Raw genomic sequence first — 24,107 nt, 5'->3', positions numbered from 1 at the left:
TTCCCTTTATTTTTCCCTGTCATCATTCAGAGTCTTCGGGTGTAAAGGCAGATGTTCCATAATTGAGGCCATCGCCAGTCTCCTTTTCAGGTATTCAACTGCAGTTCATACATCTTGCTGAACTCACCATTTGGATTCCTACTAGGGGCCCATCACTATATCTGGGCCTACCTAGCACTGAAATTTTGGGCTAAGACTCTTGAATTTCTTCACCAGAGTCAATGGAACTTACTGATTGCTTGATTTAGGCATCCATTCTGGATCAGTCATATCCCACCATACCCTGGCCTGTACAGTCCCTTTCTGAACAGCTCTGAGTTGTTGAATTCCCAGAATGCCTCACTTCAGAGCATGGTTCAAGTAAATCAGTATGATTTCCATTTATATAAACCGTGAAGATTTATGTAAAATTGAGAGACCAAGCAGATCCTGCTTCTATAATTCAACTTGCGTGGTACTATTATTTAAGTCTTTAATCAAATGACTGTAAAAGTGATGGTATTTATTCTTTAGTTAGAAGCTCAGAGCAACACCCTTCTGCAGCACTCAGGACTGTAGTTTTAGTTATGTATTTGGACAAGGATTTTGGAAATACTGAGGGAGTGGAGCACTGCTGGTGTGGACGCCAGAGGAGTGACCTGTAGGTCTGACTGCATTGCTTCCTGCTGCATCTGGAGATTCCTCCCTGAAGTACTTAATTTCTGCCTGACCCCGAGTGGCCTTAGGAACTTATGATGAGGTCCCGGACTGAAAGAACTGGCCGAAACAAATCCCCAGTCTGTGGTAGTGCAAGTAACACACAGTCGTGTTTGGGTGGGAGTGGGGGGCAGTTGGGAATTAGATGGATATGAAAAGACGTTTTCTCCAGCTTGCACTTACATTTTAGTAACTAGAGCTGTAACGTTCAGGTGTTAACTTATTTTTTATTACCCTCTGTCATGTGTAGATCTGCCTTCTGGGAGTTTCATTCAAGAGGATATGTCCCACTGCTCATATCTGTGTGAAGCCGGCAGAGACTGCTGTGACCGAATGGCCAGCTGCAAGTGTGGGACACACACAGGCCAATTTGAGTGTGTCTGTGAAAAGGGCTATTATGGGAAAGGTCTGCAGTATGAGTGCACAGGTGAGTCTCCAGTTTGTGTCTGACTCTATTAGTTTTCTGTTGCTGGGTCAAAAATGATCCCAAAACTCAGAGGCTTCAAACAGTAAGTACTTATTGCTCATGAGTCAGCTGGGCAGCTCTTTTTGGTCTCAGCTCATTGACTCGTGTTTATCATTGGCGGCGAGTTGGGTAGGCTACACGGCCTATCTTAGCTGCATTCTGTTACCTGTTGGGGACAGCTGGCTGGAGTCTGGTCTAAAATGGCTTTGTCTGGGACCACTAGGCGGTCCTTTATGTGGCCCTCAGACTCCACCAGGCTAGCGTGGGTGTGTTCCTGTGGAGGCAGAGCTCCAAGAAGAACGATGGAAGCCAAGGTGCAGAACTGGGAGGGGGATGCGTGGTCTCCCGTTTGTCATCGGTTAATAGCCAAATCTGCCCTCTAAGCACTTAAGCCAAAATATGCCTGTCTCCGTATGAGATCGAAGCCAGCGGGATTCTCATCATCCTCGGGCCCTGTGAACTTGTGCGATTGACAAAGAAAAATATAACACTCACTTGGTCTCTGCAAAGGGACCTCAGAAAGCTCCAAAAGTGACATCACTTCAACATGGAATCCGCTTCATCGACATTTGTAATTTTACCTCCTTTGTCTAGCTTTCTTTACCAGAGGCTCTTGATACTTTAAATATTTTCTTAGAAAGGCAGGAAGAGCAACTTAAGATTCTTGTGTTCTGCATTATATTTTAGGAAACATCTAGTATTTAGAGTTAGTATGTAGTTTTCCTGTGTAGCATTTTGTTTGTTCTTTTTTACCTAAAAAGGCAGCTTTTTTTTTTTTTTTTTTTTTTTTTTTTTTTTTTTATAAGCCGCAGCTCTTCTATGATTTGCTGTTTGGTGAAGATGTATTCCCCTGGAAATTAACACCCACCAGGGATACTTAGGAGCAGTAGGTTTGCTTATAGTGCCCCATGTGGTCTGTCATTGCTTGTGTCATGTCGTTCTTCTGACATTTGGAAGGTAGGCCTGCTTGGCTGCACAGAAACGTGGTCCTCCCCTGTCTGCCTGACCTGCTTTCTCTGTCTTCTCCTCGTAGGACTTTCCCTCCAGTGCTCGCTCTTCTCTTACTCTCTTTTCATCTTGCAGCCCCTCATCTGCCTTCCCTTAATTCCCCCTCCCTTCCGTGGCCCTGATCCCAGCTGGCAGACACATCCTTCCTGGGTCCCACCATCCATGCTCACCCAGCAGAATCACTCCTTTCTTGGCCCCGCTCCTACTCGACCCAGCAGGATTTCTCATTTAAGCAGAAAAAAAGGGGGGTATCATCCTAACTGCCTCTGAGTTGGCAATATGCCTCCCCTTGAATCTTCCCACACTTCCATCAGCAGCCCCACTTGGCACTGTCCCCAGCACCCCTCCTTCCCTCCTCCCACCCTAGCCCACCAAACGCAGGCAGAAGCGCTCATTTTCTTGCTCCGCTGTAGTCAGCATGTCTGCCTTCCGTGTGGTCCCAGACTGAGCTGCTCCCTGCCAACAAACCGCTGCCGTATGGCCGCCCAGCAGCCTCGGCCACGCTGGGCGGCAGCCCCCTCTGCTCCACGGCCCTATAATCTTGCATCCCAGGGGAGAAGCTGCAGGAAGAGAGGAGGCGGTTCACAAACCCACTGCCCCCAGTTACCCAAGCAGCCGTGGCTGTCCCTGCTCTCACATTCCAGGCGGAAAGGCACAGCAGTCTGTGAAACGTGTGAGGGTGGGCAGGCCTGTCAGTAGAGCCTCAGTGGAGGGCACAGGAGCACTTTTTCTGCTGCTTCTAGCCAAGGGCACCAAGCCCAGAAGGACTCATTCATCCAGCCTTTCTTTTAAATTAGTAAGCCTCAGCTGAATACTTTCTTCCATGTAACATTTAGACTAGACATAGTTGCATTGATATAAATGTTCATATTGATCTTCAGCATTCGTTTCTAAGGTATTAGGAAAAGTGGTATTGGAACTCCAGGATGTACACATGACTGTATAGTTGTAGGTGCAGGGCTCCTCCCTGGCTTCTCCTACATGCAGGAGCCAAGAGAAAAATTAACAAATTACATCTTCCCTATGGCATGAAAGACTCAAGACCAGGCTCTTTCAGAAAGAAATATTAGCTTGAAATCATACAGTACTGAAAACCTGGAAGCCGTGAGCCCCTTTAAAATCGATTCAGTCAACAAATGTTATAGAGCCCCCTCTCTGTGCCAAGCCCAGGCATTGAATCCACACAGGGCTTCAATGGTGAGCAGACAGACGTGGTCCCTACGATCTTGGAACTTACAGTCTGACCACACAAATGAATTTGTAAATGCAAACTGTGATGTATGCTATTAAATAAAAATGCCCGTGCATAAGGAAGGGACTCTGGGGAAGGGCAGACTGAGATCGTACCTTCTAGGACAAGATCTGAAGGATGACTAGACCATAGCTATTTATTGCTGCTGGAGAGAATGTTACTGTTCATTCTGAATAGCTGGAATTCTGAGTATTTGTCCTCATTGTAGAAACAGTGCCTTTCAGGAGCAAATCATTCCTCCTGGGAGCCAAAAGAAACCTTAGAGATTATCTGCTCTAAACTCCTCCTTCTACAAGAGAAAATTGAGGTTTCCTTTTCAGGAAAGACAAGTGATTCTAACAGGCGGGGGCTTTCTAATTCATTCTGTGTCTCCACTGCTTGCTTTTGGAGCCCATTGTAAGTGCTCAGGAAAAAGGGTTAGGTAAGACACCAACTTGAATATCAGAATCTTAGATGGACAAGAGCTCATTGTTGAGCTCTTAGGCCATTGCCTTGGGAACCACAGGGTCCCAAGCACAGAGACACATGGTAAGAAGTTTTTAAAAATGTACTTAATTCATTTGAATGCAAAATGTTTACATTTGGTTTAACTTTGTCAATGATAAGTCAAATGCAGTGAACTGTGGATACACTAGATTAGTCATTTTTAAATGGCTAGATCATCAGATCAGTTGTGAACAGCCAGTGAACTCTTGTTGTAAACCCAAGCAGTTGCAGCTGTTCTGAGTTTCCCCTGAAGGGATTTGAGAGACAGAGTATGGAGACAATAGGAATCTTGAGGACACTGCTCTTTGCAGAGATTGACTCCATTTCAGTGAATCTGGAATAATTAGCAGATTGAAAATTACAGCTAGATGGGGGCCAAGGCTGAGGGCTAGTTAACGAGCCAAAACCACAGTTCTGTTGTTCTTTATAAAAGGAAACACTGTGGAAATAGAAACACTGGAATATTTATTTGGGATATCTTATTATATATGTAAGCATATGCAGACAAATCCCCACCCCCACCCTGCACACACACACTACACACGCGTTTTTCTTTCTAAGTATTATATCATTTCTTTGGAAAGAGAGAGGACAGAGAGCTCTAGAAATTCTTGAATGAGAACCAGAACATTTGGAAATCTTGTTCTCTGAGCAGAGTTTAGCTGATCCACCCTCCCCCCCCCCCCCAAACATCCCCAGAGGTGACTAAGAATGGATTTGTAAGGTGTAAGGAATTTGTAGCATGTATTCCTATTTGCTTTTTATGAAGGACTATTGCTAGCATGTTGACATGGGTTCCCATCAATTTAAGGAGTAGAATGGTTAACTGCTGCCGAGAGGAGGCTAGTTTGTTCAGTTTTCCACTGAATGAGGTAGTATTACAGTCCTGATAGTGTATTTTCCAGTCTGTCGTGATTTGGCAACAGGAAAACAATAGACCATAAATATGAAACATCACTAAACTCCAAAGACAGTATATTGTATTTTTAAACTCAGTAACTGCGTTCTTCAGTTCTGTGAATTCTCTTTGGTACTTTCTTGTATTTTCCCTCTCTGTTGACGTTCTCATCTGTGCTCATCCGGTGTTCTTCCAAGTTCTGTGAACATCTTATCTTTATGGCCGTTACTTTGAACTCTTTGGGAATTTATTTATCTCCATTTCACTAAGAGGTTTTTCCCAAGGTTTTAACTTGTTCTTTCATTTGGAACCTATTCCTTTGGTTCTTCTTGCTCTCTGTGCTGGTTCCTGTGCGTTAGATGACACAGCCACCTCTCCCAATTCTGGAGGAATGGCCTCTGGGAGGAGGTGAGCTTTATCATTCAACCCACCTTAGCTCTTGGTTGTCTCTCAAACCTTATGGTTGTCCAAGCAGCCTATTTTATTTTTAATGGCTCCTAGTGGTTGAGGGTGTGTCAAGACAATTGTGATTTGTATATAATTTGTCAAACATATTATACATTTTGATACTTATGACACATAAAAATAAGATACTATTGGAGATTCCTCTCTTAGTGAGATGGATTATTAATTCCTGTATCCATGGATTTTTGTTACTGTTAGAATGAAAGCGTACAGCATCAATTTTATGTTGTTGTTTTTTTCATTTTCATAGTTTTAGTGCTGACAACCTTCATACAAATATCTAGATGGGACTTGAAAGAGTCATGTTAAATTGATGTCACTAAATTCTTTGAATTCCTTCTGAGTCCCATGCTAAAAATAACATGAGTTATCTATCATCGAAAAAGTATTATAAATGATCTATTAGGTGATGATTCCCTTAGGTCATTTTTCAATTTTATTGAATGTGAAGAATTGGAAAAGTTATGACTTGCAGAAGAGTTATTACCCAATCATTACAATCATTCACTTTCTCAAATTTCTGGAAAGTCCTCCAAGGAGACTTTAAAAAGACTTATTAAAAGTTACTTTTTCACTTGGAAGAGCTTGTTTAACCTAATCGTGTTGGGGTGACGCGGGGGGGAGGGGACGGGAGGGAGGAATCAAAGCATTACAAATTTTTATAAACATTTATAATTCAACAATTTTTTTTTAAATATATCTTTATTGACTTCAGAGAGAGGGAAGGAGAGGGAGAGAGAGAGACAGAAACATCAATGATGAGAGAGTCACTGATCGGCTGCAGCCCACAACCCGGGCATGTGCCTGACCGGGAATCGAACCCTGATCGCCTGGATCCTAGGTCGATGCTTAACCCCTGAGCCACGCCCGGCCGGGCTCAACAATTTTTGATAAAATTATTTTACCTAACAATGTGCATCGATATATTTTTATCCAAATCTTGGAGAAGCCGCATCTTGGAGCTTCTTAGAGGACCTTCATTAAAGAGAGGTGTGGCTGGTTGGAGGTTCGGATGTTTTTTCATGCTTCCCCAGTGCTTTACAGATAGCGTGGTACATGGGACAGGAAATGAGGAGGAGGAGACGTGGGATCAGAGCGACTGGAGAGGTCTGTTCCTCCAGCATAAATTTACAAATTGACCTTCTTATCGGTGTATCTGTTTCAACAAAATCATACACTTCTTCAGGAGACTCACACAATTCTCTTTTCAAATTATTCTTAGTGAATATATATTTTCCTTATTATAAATGGGATTTCATCGCATTTTTCAAATGTGATGCTTTACCACACAAATTTATTTTGAAATATTTACCTTGCCACCTTTCAAATATAGTCTATTCATTCTAGTGGTTTTCAAATGAGCTCTTTGCATTTTCCAAGTTAATAATATTATGTGCAAAGAGTTAAATAACTATTTGTTTAAAATGTTAAATATCGATGGTGAAACAGAGTAACCTTGCTTTATTAATTTTTGTGGTTGTGCCTTCAGTATTCCACATATAATGAATAAATGAATTTTTTGTCTTAAACTTGTTCCATAGTTCATGATTTATTTTCATTTAACTGCTTCTGTAATTTCACAAAATTTATAAATATCAAGTTTTAATGGAAAATTTTCCAACCACTAACATTATGCTACATACAGTAATAATGGTTTACTTTACATGTTTATTAAATGATTGCTTAAATGATAAAAACCCATAATATCCTTGAATGCTATCTTGCGCTCTACATGAATTAAAACACTATCCCACACCATCAGTCATCAACACATGCAAATAGCTCTACACAGGTGCGCATACGCACATACAAATACCATGGGTTTAGGGCTAAATGTCAAAAATAACCTCAGTAACTAGAGAACATGAGAGAAAGAAATGTGCAATTGGCCACTTCCTATTGTTGAATTCGACCTTCCAGATGGCTTCCTTTGATTCCAAGCCAGTGCTTCTCAGGGTCAGTAGCCTTGTTCATCTTTGCTACTCCGAAAAAGGAGTGGAAAATTCCCAGGAAGTTGGGAATCAAGCAGAGTTTCCATATGCTGTGTTCTAGTATCTAAACACGCACTTTGCTTTATTTATTTACTTATTCATTCATTCAGAATTTATTAATGCTTACTCCAAGTTCACATGCCGCATAGCGGGGGTATAAAAAAATACCCCGGTCTCCAAGATGCAGTTTCTCTCTCTTGAAAATTTCTGATGCGCTTCAAAATTGTGCTGCTTTGCTTTTTGCCTTTTGATGTTCTTTACGCTTTTTCTTCTGAGGTAATAGTAGTGTCACAAGCACTAAGAAATAATACAGAGAGATCCCCTATATCATTTTACTAGTTTCTCCCAATGGTAACCTCTTGCAAATCTGTAGTGTAATATCCCAACCAGGATATTGGCATTGATGCAGGCAAGATACGGAACAGCTCCAGCACCACAAGGATCCATAATATGCTTTTCTAGAGCTGTAAACACTTCCCTCCGACCCCTTGCTGCTCCCACTGTACCTCTTGTGACCACTAATCTGTTCTCCATTTCCATATTTTTGTCATCACAAGGATGTTATATAAACATTTCTCTAATAAAGGAAGAGCAATGCGGAACACTACTTTGTTCCTGCCGGGTGAACACAATTCAGGTTCCTTGTTTTGCCCCCATCGACACTGATAAGTATGTGTGTCAGGGGATCCGCGTTACTGCTGGATGTGCATGGAAGCTCTGGCTCTTTGCTAAGCCTCCACTGATAGCATCCTGGCTGGGAGAGCTAGGGGTGCCTTTTTATGGCTCCCCACATGGCCCCCACTGACACTCCTGCTTGGTGGTGGAAGTCCTCACTCTCCTATGATGATACTACAGTGGGACCCCTTCTTACTTCTGGGTGAGTGTGGAAGTGAAACACACCCCTGGTGGTCTCCATTGGCATGAAAGACCCATGTCTCTACTTAACCTTCTCTCATACCACTTGGGCAGAGCCATTGGGGTGCTCACTAGAGCTTTGCAGGAGTGGACGTCTAGGCTCCGCTTGGCCTCCCCGGTACTTGGCTAGAGTGGAGGAGTTGAGTGGTTATTGTCTAAACGTGTTCTATCTCACTAGGCTTCTCTTTTCTTCATCTTTTTGTTGTTTGGGGTTTTTTGTGCTGTTTTTCTGTCCATTTTCATTGGTCCTTTGGGACTGCCAACTTTTTCAGCTCTGAGTCTGGGATCTGCGAGGAAGAAGGAAGCCCAAGGAACTCAACATCATGCTGGTCTTTGGATCTCTAGTTCCTTCACTGGTCTGCCCTTTCATCATGCCATTTTATGTTCATTTTATATATAACATCTAGGGTTTTTAGTTGGACTTAGTAGGAAGACTGGGAAATAGTATATGTACTCCATCTTTCTGGAAAATAGACTCCTCTGCTCTTGTGTGCATCACTTCTTCTCTTTGGACATATTTTTCCATGTTGGTTCCATCAATCCAACAGTGATACTACTCTGTGTGTTAATTAGGGGTAGCCTTTGTGGAAGCATAGTGATCTCAGTTTATCCCATATCTTATGCCCCATGAAGACTTTTGTAAGAATTATGGAGGAAAACATAAATACAATTAAGCAAAAAACATCATTTAATCATAGCCCACAGTTCTTAAATATCCTTATCTAGAGGGACATATGGGAGTAAGTGAAGCATACCATGTGTTTGAGAATGAAATATGACGGTCCTTCAGAATTATTCCCCAAAGGTATCCAACACTATCTTGACACACACCCTAACTTAAAACGCTGTCATTGTTCTTATTATTTTAAAGATAAACTCCTAGCTTTATAATATGGCCCCTGGCACTCACTTTTCTAGCCTCACTCGTCTGTACTCCAGCCAGAGTGAACTCTTATTTTTTCAAGCGTTCTCTCTCATGCCTCTGGGTCTGCACATATTGATCCCTCTGTCTGGAATGTCATTACCCTGCCTCTGCACTTCCCTTCATGGTTCTGGTCTCACCTCTGGAATCATATTGATCAAAAAAGCTTACCTGATCACCCATACCTGCCTCAAATCTGGATAACATCCCTCTTATGTGTTTTCATATAACATAGTACTTTCTTTCTAATCATCTGTTTAAGATTAGAATGGCCGTAAGGGTACAGAGTTCCGTCTTGTTCTCTGTATCCCCATTACCCCTTTACTTGTCATGTCCTTTCCATCCCTAACAGGGTCATGAAATTTTAGTTTTACAACTACTTGGATACAAACACAATCAGCCATGGCGGCATAATGGAAAATCCAGTTCTCCGATTGGTTACACAACTTAAAGAAGGTCAGACAGCATCAGAGCTGGTAATAATTAGCAGAATTCTCATTCGAGGATTCTCACTCGGTCTTTGGCACCACACCCTATTTTAATGGCTGAAATGGGAGAAAGGTGGTGGCATGGTGAAAGTTAATGTGTTGAAAGCATTGCAGTTGCCAAATTAAAATACTTGCAATTTTATTTACACACAGATTAGTCAGAAAATAATCCAAACATTTTAATATGGGAATATGGAAGGAAAATAAATTACTAGTTGAGTGTAGTACTTCAAGGTGCAGTAGATTAGACCACACAGAATGGATCATTTTGAATCAGGTTTTACGAAAACTACAGAAGGAAATCACTTACGTATGTTTGTTGGCTCCTTTAACTATTTATCAAATATCTTTTAGGTACTTTGGAAAATATGATTGCTGTACAGTACTTGCCTTAAAGTAGCTTATTATGAAATAGAGCTGTAATTACTAGAAAGAAGTCAGAATGTGTCTCATGAACCAAGAATTGTGGTTAATCTAGTTCTAAGGAACTGGTATTAAATGAAAATAAAAATAATATGGAATACACGTTATACAGAATGCTATAGCTGTTCAAAAATATTTAGTTTTAGTTATGGAGGTGATGGGATTTGAACTGAGCTTGAAAGGTAGAATTTAGACCGTTAGAAATGGGGAGTATTCTTACGAAGAATGGGGAGTGCAGGCTTGTGATGGGGACTCGAGAGCTTCTATAAATGGAAAAGCAGACTAAATCTATGAACATGGCAGGATTCGGGCAAGAAAGGAAAGGAGTAGGGCCAGACTGTACTAGGACTTGAATTCCAGATTGCAGAGATGGCCTTTGGTTAATTGGCCACTGCAAACCAGTAAAGATTTTTGAGAATGAAAGTGGCATGGTCAGAGCCTTGGTATAGGAATCTTACTTTGGCATCTGTGGCCAGAAATAACTGAATGTGAAGTAGCCCAAAAGAAGAGGTAATGGGTATGGAGGTTACAAAATCAATCAAGTCATAAAGTAGTTTTTAATTAGTGTAGCAACAGTGTTCATGGAAAACAGCAACTGATGGAACCCACCTTTCCAAACCCCCAAAGGCCTTAAAGTCTTACTGACGTGAGGTAGAAGAGGTGAGGAAAGGAAAATACCAGAGGCAACTATGGCCTGAGACTTTACTCATAACTCGTTGTTCTTTATAATAAGACCCAAAGGGAAACAAATTTGTCAACAAACCCCAAACTGTACTCAGAATCTTCCTTACTGACTACTAAGGTCAAGTGTTTATTAGGTCCAACGTGCACCATTTTGTTCGATCCTTAGGACGGGCTGATATTCAGCAGATATGCATCAGTACAGTTGTAAATGTTGTTACAATATTGAGATGCTTATGTACTGGTTGGTGAAGAGCTGCTACCATGAACCCCTTGAATGCCCCTTTCCTGACTTGACCCCTTTCCTAGGTTCATTGGCCTATCCCACAGTCCAGCACCTGTAGAGGTCACATTTGGCAGATAGGTGGGCTTGTAGAACTCTGCTTGATGCCACAGCTATGTCTGTTCTCACTGATCAATGATCATGCCATTCTTGGTTGTAACACTTTGAATATTACATTACCCGTACCATAGATGGAGTTTTCTCCCATAAGGTTCTCAAGTTCTTTATGCAAATAAACTTCTGTTGGGCCTACATATGTCTGAATCTCAGGGATAGATCCACCCTGGGTTTAATTCAAAACCCTGTTGCACTGAAATTCACAGGACTGCACATTTAAATAATGACCAATTGGTAATTTTGAAAACCGTAATGCTCAGTGCTAATGAGAGTACCATATATATATATACACACACACATATATATATTACTATATAATATATATAATTATATATATATATAAAATCACTGATGATGGGAATATAAAATAATTTGACAATAGGCTAATGAGTTTGAAAAGCTAACATTTTGCCTAAAATTTTTTTAATGGATGAAAGATATAAGGGAACAATATGTTTATTGAAAAATTGTTTGTAATTATAAAAAATTGGAATCACCTAAATACCAAACATTAAAAGAATAAACCAGAGGGGTTTAGCTTACAGTCAATTTTAATTTCTTTATATGATTCTGAATTATTAGCTATTTTAGAAAGAATAAATGAAGATAATTATAGTCTTTAGAGGCCTCTCCTAAAGTCCTTGCGCACAGAGCTTTAATTATAAAACTCAGGATGATCCCACATTTCTCATCTCATTTCTCATCTTAAGGTAAACACGGTAAGACATTATGAATACAGAGTTTTCAATGCAGAAGAATTTTTATTCAGCCAAATTGTGTTTGTGTGTGAATGTGTGGGTGTGTATGGGTGTGTATATGTGTGTGTGCACTTATATTAATTCTTAACATATGACAATTAACTTTGCTGATGCATCCTCTTTTGGACATTCTCCTGAGGGTTTTGTTTTTTGTTTTTGATAGACTTGTCCTAATCTGCCAGTAATCTCCTTTCTAGCCTGAGCAGGTGTTTACATTTGCAACATGGTGTCCTGCAGCTAGGGTGCCATTTGCTGCTATGGCACCACACAGTTGCTCAAATTCACAATTTTCTCCAGTAGTCTGTATTCCAGCCAAATGAGCTAAGTAATCGTAGGATGATTGGCAGGATGCTAATTCATTTCACACAGATTCGGATGTGCAGAATCCAGGACAGTTACAAGTCTCCTCATCTAATTCACTGATGAAAATAGAAAACATCTTGGCTGTCTAATAAGTTCCTTGTATGTATGCCTAAGTTCTTGTCGTATGTTTGTGAAAATATTGGCTCAGCGTTGGAGAAACTGGTTCTCTTCTAGTGGATTCCTGTGCTCAAAACGGTGCCAGAGGGGAGGGGGTGGGAGTGACTGGATAAAGAAGGTGAAGGGATCTGCTAAAGAACATATATGCATACACCATGGGCATGGACAGTGTGGTGAAGGCCAGGGCAAGGGTAAGTGGGCAAAGCCGAATGGGGGCATGGGAGACATCTACAATAGTGTCAACATTAAAAATTTTTAATAAACAAAATCCTAGCACAACTATTTGTAGGATCAAATTCCTATTCAGAACAAATCCATGAGGTTGAGAAGCATAATATTGTAATAATAAAGAGCCTTTCTCTGGGGTCCCAGATACTTGCTCGGTGCCCTATTAGATATACCAGGAACTAGGGCTTTTGAGTTGCACAACTCCTGGATGCCATTGTCATCCATGTGAATGAGCACCCTTGGAGCTGTGTAGGGCACAGCCTGCAGTCAGCTGATGGGGCTGGTCCTTTGTGCAAGGAACAAAGGCTCTTAATATTTATAGAGATTTTTAAAAATGAGTCTTAGATTATGAATAGGAAAGAAATTTATGAAATGTAAGTTATTGTATAATGTAATTAATATTAACTAAAATAGTCATCTAGGGAATTGATATTTAGTGGGTAGGATAAATTAGAGAAAATGAAGTCTTCTATATATTTTACAAATTCCAAGCTGATTGATGTTTTAATTTACTTCAGTCAAAAAATTGGGTTATCAGCTGAAGAAAAATCTAATGTTAGCTTCAAGAATCACACTTCCAGTAATAGTAGCTGGTAACCGCCAAGATGTTTCTGAAAAGAGAAATTGCTTATTTTAACAACAACAAAAACAGCAATTAAGAAATAATATTTGGTTCATTTCCAGGAAGGAAATATTTCATATTAAAAAGAAAAAAAACATACCCTAGCAGTTTACCATCACTTGTGAAACTTGTTCAAACCACAGTCTGTTTCGTCTTTTCACTTTTGCCTGGTTTTAGATGAGGAATTTTCCCCCTTGGGCATTGGAGAGGTTGATTACACCTCTCCCACTAGAATTGTGCAATGCCTTTAAATAGTTCTAAAATCTGTTTTCCATTATCATTATGAATTTCACAATATATTTCCAAATGTGCTTTTGTATATTTTTATCCAAAACACTGTTTTCCAGTCTCGTAAACTTTTGATTACTCAAAAGATTTTGGAGAATAATAGTGTAAGACTATTTCCTTTTCATGAAGTATTATTTTTAAATAAATTATAAAATCTGTTCACATAATCTGACAGCTAATATGGAAGGTATTTTTAACTTACTTTTTAGTATTATTCTATTTATAGAATCATCAAATGTTAGCATTGGAAATGCCATAGACATCACTGATTGTAACTTCTGTATTTTGTAGGAAAAGAAAACAAAGTCACTTGCCAGTGACCCATAGCTTGTTAGTGGAAGAGCCAAGATTGCAACTCAGTTGTGTTGACTCCAAGCCCAGTGGTCTTTCACTTCATCCTGTTAGTTTCTCTGACTTTAGGCCTCCCTCCAGCTAAACCCACCCTCCACCTTCCAACAGAGCTTGCTTTCCCTTCCCTTCCCCTTTGGCTGGCTGACTGCTGGCCGGGCAGTGGGCTGGGCAATGGCTGGGTCGGGTGACTGAAAAGTGAACTTACAGGAGCACGCTGGTCACTGAGAGAGACAAGTGCTTATGTTACGTACCGTGTGATGTGTGCCACTGTGATGTGCGCCAGAGCAGAGGTAAGGACAGCGTACCTGGGGGACAGACACGATGACTGATGGGTCTGACACTGTTCCGTCATCTTGGGCCATGCTGTGCTGTTTCCCATGCTTCCTGCCATTTTTCTTTCCTGTGCTTTTCTACCCCCCCCCTCCGCTGGTTGGGAGCTTGTGCTTTCTTTCTCTCTTCCTACTCGTGTATATCTTTAAATGCAAATTTGAAGCTCTAGTTTTCTTTCAGTTTTATCATATTGATGTATATGAAGAAACGAGAACTCCGCCTTCTTCCTCTTCTCACCCCCCCCAGTTTCTCTCATATTTTAAACCTTTCTTCTTTATATTATACAAAGGTTATTATTTTCTTCCTTAGATCATCCGCCCTTCTTTATAACAAGGGGCTTTATTTGATACCATTTTCACAGTTATATTAGCAAGAGATTTAGCCATAGACTGTAGGTTCCACTGGTTACTTAATCTCAAGCAATTTGTTAAATGCCATTTCCCCCTACCTGAGCTCTTTATTTTCAGTCAGTAAAATACAGCTTTGTTTCCAGAAGCCACGCACATCCACGAATGTCTTTCTCGTCCCTCATATTTACCAATAGCTTGCTCAGATGGAACTTGGGGTTTATAATATTTTCCCCATGTAGCTGTATATTTTTCTACCCCTTTCCCTGGCATTTGTTTTTGTACAGGAGAAGTGAAAAATCAGTTTAATTTTTAAGTATCTTGTTTTCTTACCTAGATGCTTGTAACCCTTTCCTTTATCCTGGGTGTGAATCACTTTTTATTAATTTTGCCTACAACTCGAGATTTGTTATTTTTAATTTTTTTTTTTTTTTTTTTTTGCTCTAAAGCTTCAAGTAAGGAATATATGCTTGCATGAATATCACAGCTATTACTTCTCCTGGGCCTACTCAGTTCTGTTGTTCTGGAGCTTTATGGCTTGTTTTTACTGTGTCCAATGACAATTTTAATTTTGCTGTTACAATTTATATTTTCTCTTCCATCTGTGTGTTTACCTTAATCATTTTCTTCTACAGCTGCTGACTTCTGTTTTAAGGAGACCATGTAGTCTTGCATCTTTTTGAGGATCTGTACAAATATTTACTGAACTTTTCTAGAAAGAAATATTCAGTAATATGATAATCCAATAATTCAATATTTAATAATATACTTTGAAGCAATGTTCCCTTTTTCTGCTGAAGTATTTTTCACATATAATTATTTTTAAAATGTTCCTCTTATTCTTAAATAGTCACATATCTAATTCTAGAATTTTCTACTGTACATCATGCAAAAGTGTTATCTTCTGTTTTTGAATATAATCAAGAACTTTAGAAGCATGGTATTTTTCTAATAATTACATTATGTTATGAACTTTGTCTCTCAGTAATAATCATTTATATTTTTAGCATATTATGGTGGTGAAGACAAGGACTTTGGCATCTGAGAGACCTCAGTTGAGACACAGCACATGCAGTAGTAAAGAACATGGCCTCTGGATCCAAATAATCTGGATTCAGATCCCAGATCTACCACTTAGTGTGTAACTTCAGCAGTGATTTAACCTCTTACTGCCTTAGTTTTCTCATCTATAAAATAAGGTTAATAATATTAGTTACTTCATAGGTTCTTAAGGAGATTAGAAAGATAATATTTTTTTAAATATGCAGAACAGTTTTTGGGACATAGTAAATGCTGCATAAATATTTGCTTTAAATTTTAACTCCAACCTTCCAATTTTTTGTTAACCTTAAAAAAAAAAAAAAAAAAGTCTTTAAAAAAATAAATAAGCCATAGCTTATCTACCCAGAAATAGGCCTTAAACAAATGACAACAGGAAGAGGGAGTATGCTACCATTTAAAGATATTTGACTTGCTAATTAAGAATAAGATAAATGTAATTTTGAATTTTTGTCATAAAAATTCACCAATAAATCAATGTTATGGTCTAAAAAAAATTCTAGCTCTGTCGCTTACTAATTGAGTAACTTTAGTCAACTCATCACATCTCTTTAAGCCTCCATTTTCTCATCTTTAAAATGGACATAATACAATTAAATTAATGCATTCAGTAATAACATAATCATTAATAATTATTAATATTACTTGCTAAAACTGTATTGAGAGTTTACATATGATGTCATCACATATTTGATTGCTATTTTTTTAATAATCAAATGCATACTTGACTGTGTTACATTTAATTGACCTAACTGAGCACTGCAAGTCCCTTTATTCCACAATTTCTCAATTATTGAATTCTTAATTTTGAGTTATTTTAGATGTGTAACTCCAGAGAGAGTTAGTTACAAATCCAAAGCCTCAATGTCAGTGCAAAGGGAAGCAAGGTCAATTAAGTCCTGCTTTTAATCTTTTTTTTTTTTTTTTTTTTTTTATCTCGAGCCTTGGAAAAGCAGAATCTTAATTCTTTTTTCTTCAAAGGGCCTTTTCCCCATCAGTTGAATCGTTTTCCTCAAGCCTTTCACTTGCGCCTGTCCTTTATCACGTGCTTTGAACAGAAAGTATGGGCTGTTTTTGCATATCTACAATTATTTTTCTCTTGTGGGGTGCAGTGAGGGAGGTGAAGATACACAGGTTGGGGGCGAGGGGAGATGGAATGTGGATATACCATACTTATGAAGGTATTTCTCTGCATTTAGTATCATTCATTTCTTTTAGTCCATTTATATGCATTGCTATTTTGAGTTTTCCCACAAAAAAGCCCAGATATATCATGGTGTATTTTGTTGTAATTGTAACTAATTGTAGGGCAGAAGAGGCAACTTCATAACCTGCAAATAACAAATTCCATCATTCTTTTAAAAAACTTGGATTCCTTTCCTTGCTTGAATTATGATTTTTACTGTGAAAAGGTGTTGTTTGGATCCCCCCGTCCCAATTAGTCTCAAAAATGTTAACTATCAATTAATGCACCACATAAAACAACTTCCCCGGCCTGCTCACAGCGTGTCCGTCGGGGACATACAAACCAGAAGGCGCCCCGGGAGGAGTCAGCACTTGCCTTCCGTGTCCTGATGAAAATCACACCTCTCCACCTGGAAGCACGTCCCCTGAGGACTGTGTCTGCAAGGAGGGCTACCGGGCATCCGGCCAGACCTGCGAGGGTAAGTCCACCCCCACTGGCAAACAGGAAACGTAAAAGTGGGTCTCGCCCTGGCTGGTGCGGCTCAGTTGGTTGGAGCATCGTCCCAGGCACTGGAAGGTCACCAGTTCGATTCCTGGTCAGGGCACATGCCTCAGTTCCCATCGGGGTGTGCATAAGGGAGACAACCAATCCATGTTTCTCTCTCACATCAGTGTTTCTCTCTCTCTCCCTCCCTCTCTCTCTAAAAATAAAAATAAATAAATAATCTCTGAGGGATATGGTGCTGGTGTTTTCATTCAGTTCATTTAAAATGATCTTTAGTATTTCTTTCTCTAACCATATTTGTGGTGGGAAGTCTGGCTCTTATCAAGCAGCATTTCTTATCACTGAATACATCCATATCTTGCTCCAGAGAAAGGGGATCTGAGCCAGGAGTAATATAACTATGAAACCAGAAAGATTTACCACTTGGAAAAGATCTAAAATGAATCTGAGAGAAAAAAGCGACAAATTTAACAAAAAATTCGAGTAACAAAAGAATGAGTTTGGGCCCTGGTGATAGTTAAATCCATTCAGAGAAAGTTTTTATAAGTAAAGTGTCTCAGTGTTACTTATATCAAAAACGAAAAACATTTAATTAGCCTCTAACATGTACAAGAGGCTATGGCTCTTGGGATTTGTGGCAGACCCTCCTTTGCTGGCCTTATTTTTTATTTCATGCCACCTTAAGTAAAAAGGAAAATAGCTAATGACATAGGAGGTCAAGAACTAGAAAATCTTGTATCCACATGTACATCAAAATAAAAAATGTTTAAAGCATAAAAATAATACTTGGGTGGTTTTTCAAGTTTAAGTGGAAGTAAATATCTAACAAAAGTGAGATGTAAGGGTTCTTCCAAGTACAGTAGGTGCTTAGAAATTCAAATGCAAGTGGGAATGCTGTGGGTAAGTCAGCCGTATGTATAAACTGTCCTCTTAAACCAAAAAAGTGCGTGTGGTGGGGGGGATGCTTCATAGACAAAGGCTAACTTTGCTTTTTCGTTTTATTTCTGTAAATGTTAGTTGTCCACTGTCCTTCCCTGAAACCGCCAGAAAATGGTTACTTTATCCAGAACACTTGCCACAACCACTTCAATGCAGCCTGTGGGGTCCGGTGTCACCCTGGATTTGACCTCGTGGGAAGTAGCATCCTCTTGTGTCAACCCAATGGTTTGTGGTCCGGTTCAGAGAGCTCCTGCAAAGGTATGCAGACTGCTAGTTCACATTGTTTATTGATTGTCTTGCTTGATTTCCTTTGACTTAAACTCTAATGGACCAGTTAGTTTTTTGTTTCTTTTGATTTCATAGCCCACAGACCACAGAAAGAGAAAAAATTATAGGAAATTTGAAGTCAGAACTGCTAAGTTCAATTGGCCACACCATTGTGAAGTATGCCCTTTATATTTCTTTCATGAGCAAGCAAAGGAAGGGCCTGCCTGGGAAGAAAATGGACAGGTTACCCCAGACCTCAGATTTTATGTGGCCGAGACTGGGTGCCATGGGAAGTTTGGGGATGGTCAGAGTAGGCTTTGATGGCTACTGGGATTGCAGGCCTTAGGAAACCACACCAGGAGCCTGCAGTAGGAGCACTTAGCTAACTTACCCACCTCTAGCCTTCACTTGGAGTAGCAGCATGCTAGAGGAAGTGGGAATTTGCTGAAGTGAGATCTCCAAGAGCATAGTCAGACACATAGAGAAGAGGACAGTACCTCGGGTAGAACCTAAGGATCCCACATCAAATACAGAGAAACAACAAACAGAATGGTACCTCAGTTCACCTCCACTCCTGCCATCTCCACGATCGACTTTCCTACTTCTTAGAGCTGCCGCCCAGGTGATTCCCTAAGGTTTCACAATAGGGTTGGAAGACAAGGCTATCAAAGAAAAGGTGAGAGGAGAGCAAGGCAAAGGACCTGAGAATCCCTGCCCTTGAAGCTTCTAAATACAGTCTTCACCCCACCTGGGGCTGCCAAATGAAATAAAGGACACCCCGTTAAGTAGGAATTTTAGATAAACAACAAATAACTTTCTAGTATAAATTCAGTACCAAATTTGGGACCTATTTATGCTAAAAGTTATTTGTTGATTGTTGTGAAATTTAAACTTAACTGGATATCCTAATTTGTTTGTGGCATTTTTTTGTTGATTTGCCTAATCTGGCAACCTACACCCACCGTATACCCTGGGCACCCTTTGGCAATACACTCTGCTGAGGATTTGCCTGCTCCCAGACCCCACGTTGCCCAGCTCACTGGATTAGGGTAAGGGATTCTGCCTTCCAGTCTTCTCTTGGCTACAGCACCCCAAAGGGAAGCCCACCTACTCACCACTGCAAGGTCATAAGAGAACCCCAGGAGACCTCCACTGTTTATATTTATCAGCTACCAATATGAGCCCATCTATAAATGTGAATTTGCTTTAATCACGTCCCAGGCCAGATTCTCATTTATATCTACAAAAAGACGAGGAAAAATGAAGAGCCCGGCTGGTGTGGCTCAGCAGTTGAGCATCGACCTAGGATCCAGACGATCGGGGTTCGATTCCCGGTCAGGGCACATGCCCAGGTTGGGGGCTCGGTCCCCAGTCAGGGGCATGCAGGAGGCAGCCGATCAATGACTCTTTCATCATTGATGTTTCTGTCTCTCTCTCTCCCTCTCTCTGAAATCAATAAAGATATATTTTTTTAAAAAAGAATCAGCAAATTGAACAAAGGAGACATAAAGGGGGAAAAAATGGAAACACTGAGATTCAAAGGCAATTACATTACTAAAATAAGACCAGGATTCCAAGAAATAGGAGTAATCTGAGAGCAAATAGTTTTTAGGGGGGGAAAAAAAAGATTGCTGGCACAATGAATGGACATAGTTAAGGGCTAAATTAATAAGAAATTCAACTTATGAAATTCTGAAAATAGAGCAGAATTTCAAAGATTAAAATAAATATATGAAAGGCTAAAGAGACATAGAAATCGTCACAGGAAATAGACTCTTCTTATGTAAGGGATCCAGAAAGAGAATGGAGTGGAGGAGAAACCCTAACAGAAGATCATGTAATATATCACTAATCTGAAATCTTGGAAATATACACAACTAAAATCTTTGATGTTCAATTTAAAATCACTTGCTATGTGCCAGAAATATTCATTAAAAACAGATCCATGTCTGGAAATAATGTTAGTGAAATTTCTGAATGCCCTGGAAAAACAGAAACTTTTGCCTGTTTTAAAATTATAAATAAATAATATTACCTACAAAGGAAAGAGAATCAGACTAGCCTGGAGCCCATTACTAGCCATGTTAGAAGACAAAGGTATGTTTCCAGGACTCTGAATGAAAAGCATTAGACCCTAGATTTCTAAACTCAGACAAGCTGCTCTTTATGTGGGAAGGCAAAAGGAAACATTTTCAGTCACATGATCTCCAATGGTTAAAAAGTCACATGCCATTATTGAAACAGTTCATCAAAGAACACCTCTTAGAAATATTCCTAGTCAATACTATTGTAATTACTACATATGGTACCAGGTGGGTACTGAGAATATTGGGGGATCACTTTGTAAAGTAGTATGTGATTGTCTAACCACTATGCTATACACCTGAAACTAATACAAAATAATATTGAGTGCAAACTAATTGAATATAAGAAAAGAAAAAGAAACTTAAATTTAAAAGAAATATTCCTGTGAAGTCAACAGTTAAAATCTCTATCTCTCCTTCCAAAGCCTCACGATAGAGGGTGGAAAACATTGCATTTTAACTTCCCACTTACTGGCCTTCCAAAGAGAGTGAGAAAAGCTGGTAGGTCGCCCCTTAGGATGAGGCCTGGCCCCGCCTCTTTACTCCCCCACAATCCGCACCCCTAGCCCAGCATCGCAGAAGGCATGCCACGGCCTCAGGAAGCCATCCCTCTGTTCTGACAGCCTTGGCTGCCCATCGCCCTGCCTTTGCTCTTGGTCCCTATATGTAAACCCTCCCAGTTGCCAGCCTCCTCAGCTTGGAGGGATGACATTTAACCTCGGCCTGTGCATCCACAGACCTGTCCTCCGCTCCTCGTCCCTGTGCCCTGTGTGTCAGGGTCAGGCAGGGAAGCACGGAAAACACACCGTGCATGTTAGGGCATAAGGAACCGATTTAGGAATCAGACCTCTCACAGTTTTGGAAGGAGCTGAGAAATGGAAGTTCCAGAAGAGAAGTTGGGGTATCAGAGAAGTTAACCGCCAACTCAGTATGACAGTCCAAGCCCCCCAGGTGCTGAAGTGGAACCACAAGGGAGAAACGTGTCACGGAATTTAAGGAAAACTTCACCTCTGTGTAGCCATGCCGTGATGCTCTACGGCCAAGAACCCAGCAGCGAGCTCGGGGCCACCTCTGGTTAACAGGGTCAGCAGTCAGGGTGTGGGATGGAGCCGAGCAGAGACAAACTGCGACCCAATGGACATGTCTGCATTTGTCCATCATTAAGTCTAGATACAATGGCCACTCTTCCTCCCACCTTCCAAATCTAGCGGAAGTTCTATTGACCAACCCTAACCTGGTCCACATAAGGGGATTCTGAACAAGGTGTTTCCCAGCTGAGCCAACTCGCTCCAGTACAGACCATCACACTTACTTTATTACTTACTTAAATTGTGTATCACCTCTGCTAGACTGTGAGTTCACTATGAGCACAGAATGTATCTTTTCCCCTTCAGTTCTTGCTTATACCTCTGGTGAATGATTGAAACGTGAATTGAACAAATACACATGTTGATCGTATATTGATTAATAGGTATATCGATGGTCTGCTTGGTTCACTTTCCATTATGTACTTTAAAAAAACAGGCCTGTTCTCTTTCATGTTGAGTTGATATCCTATTATTAAATAAAATAACTTTAATCAAAGGGGAAGGGATGCTACAGGACCATGGATCTTCCTATGATCCCTTCAGTTTCACCCCTAAAAGCTACTACCTAACTTACCAGTTTTCAAAGATGTCCTGAATGAAGGTACTTTCACATTCGGACTCTTCCTCCGGCTCAACATTAATGGATTTAGTTACTTGAGGTATGGTTCTATGAAACACATACCATATTTCATCAATTCTAAAACACTTTTCCCCCATATTTGAATATCTCTAAAACTGAGATGCATCTTAACATTAGTGGCATTAAATTTTTTATAAATATTATTATTTGTGACACAAAATTATAGTGTGCCTTACAATTGAGGCCTCTGGAATTAAATGAAAAGTGGCCATTGTGTAGGGATTCACTCCTGTTTCAGGTTGGGTAGTATGGAGAGAATAATACTTTGCAGATCTAATTAAATTCTAATTATAAGGACAGGGGATAATTTTAGGTGATTTTTTCCCTGAAAAGCTTTCTAAAATTGAGGCTGAAATGAAACACTGGCGTAAAATATAAAGCCTTTTACAAATTTAATGTTGCATTATTAACGTTTTATAGCATTAGGTACTAACTTATAGGCTTGATTTCATACCTCCTGCACACACTTCATAACCATCCCAGGGATTGAAAAACAAGGGGTTATGGCTTAACCTTTAATCTAATTCTTGAATTTCTCTAAGGAGTAACAATCCTAAACATATATTTAATGCACACGGTATTTGTGCTCTGCTGACTAACCTCATTTGAATGGGCTCCTTCACAATAGCGTATATCGAACAGTGACTTCGGTTGAATATATGCTGAATATTTTGCCCCAGCTTCTTTTCCTATTATTCTAAAATTAAGCTTTCATCAGAAATAAATATGTGCTTGATAGTTATTTAAATGGCAAATGCATAAAAGTAGAAGAAAGGGAAATATATCTTACCCAGAGTCCCAATAAAATTCTTGAATCCTAATGATTTTGTTCAAAACTGTTTAGAGATTGCTGTGTTGCCTTCAGGGTTGCTGTAGTGCCATCTGTGAGCAAACCAAACTTTGTTCTTTTGTAGGGATTGTTTTTGGGTTTTGTACAATGCATGGTACTTGTAGGATTATATCTGCAAGCTATTAAAGCGATTGTATGTGCCCGTCCTTTGGCACATTCAAAGAAAGGGAAAGCAGAATTCAAAAGGGAAGTTTAGGATATAAGGGGATTTGTCGGAGACTGGTCATGTATGTATTGCAGAGGACAGATGCAAGAGTTTGGGAGTTAGATTTGAATCGGAGCTGCATGGGGATGGCCCTGGTAGGTGAGGGATGACTTTGGAGCTTTGGGCTTCCTAAGACAGTCATGAACAGGAATATAGAGCATTATGGGATTTTGGTGGGCTGGGTGGTGAGGGTATCTTGCCAGGAGAACTCAGAGCACAGAATCATTTGGGAAACTACAGGAGCAGGAGCAGCTTGAGTGTCCTCATGTAGCTTCTCTGATGTAGGGTTGGGGCTAGAAAGTTAGAAGCAGCAACACTGTGAAGATGCAGGTTCCTCTGGACACACCATGGCGCTTCCACGCCTGGCGGTGTTGAGGCTGACTGACGTGAAGGGACATTTCCAGCATCCAGGGCTTAGAAAATGCCCTTCTGGCTGCTCTCTCATGCTGATTGCAAAGCTGATAGAGAAAGGAACTGTGTCACCAGTTGTACTTGCTCATTTCTCAGACCAGGGTAATGTGATCCTAGGTCACGCGCTCTAGCCTTGAGCAGGGTTGGAGCACACACAAATCCCATGAGCTGAAGGAGGTGAGAGATCTTTTCCTAGGAAATCAACAAAGGAAAACAATAGATGCTGGGAAGAGGGAATTAGGAATTGTGTATGGCTACTGGTATCAAAGAGCCAACTAACAATGTCTAAAGCCAATTAAGAGCTTTTCTCTCATCTAAAAGAAGAACATAAGTAGATAATCCAAAGCTGATGTGATCATGCCACTGTCATCAGAGACAC

General features: G+C 40.2%; 1 protein-coding gene across 1 annotated transcript in view; it reads left to right on the top strand.

Annotated features, from left to right (window-relative positions):
- The window catches only part of SVEP1 (sushi, von Willebrand factor type A, EGF and pentraxin domain containing 1), a 127,103-nt gene that overhangs the window by 28,839 nt on the left and 74,157 nt on the right, over window positions 1–24,107 (top strand). The window contains exons 3-5 of the mRNA XM_016213672.2: window positions 947–1,123; window positions 17,060–17,218; window positions 18,262–18,441. Of these exons, the coding sequence (XP_016069158.2) occupies window positions 947–1,123; window positions 17,060–17,218; window positions 18,262–18,441 (516 nt within the window). The remainder of the gene's footprint in view (window positions 1–946; window positions 1,124–17,059; window positions 17,219–18,261; window positions 18,442–24,107) is intronic.

The sequence above is a fragment of the Miniopterus natalensis genome, chromosome 12 (genome assembly GCF_054644295.1).
Source record: "Miniopterus natalensis isolate mMinNat1 chromosome 12, mMinNat1.hap1, whole genome shotgun sequence".
Taxonomy (NCBI): domain Eukaryota; kingdom Metazoa; phylum Chordata; class Mammalia; order Chiroptera; family Miniopteridae; genus Miniopterus; species Miniopterus natalensis.
Note: the sequence above shows the minus strand (reverse complement) of the source record. Positions and strands in the feature narration are given on the sequence as shown.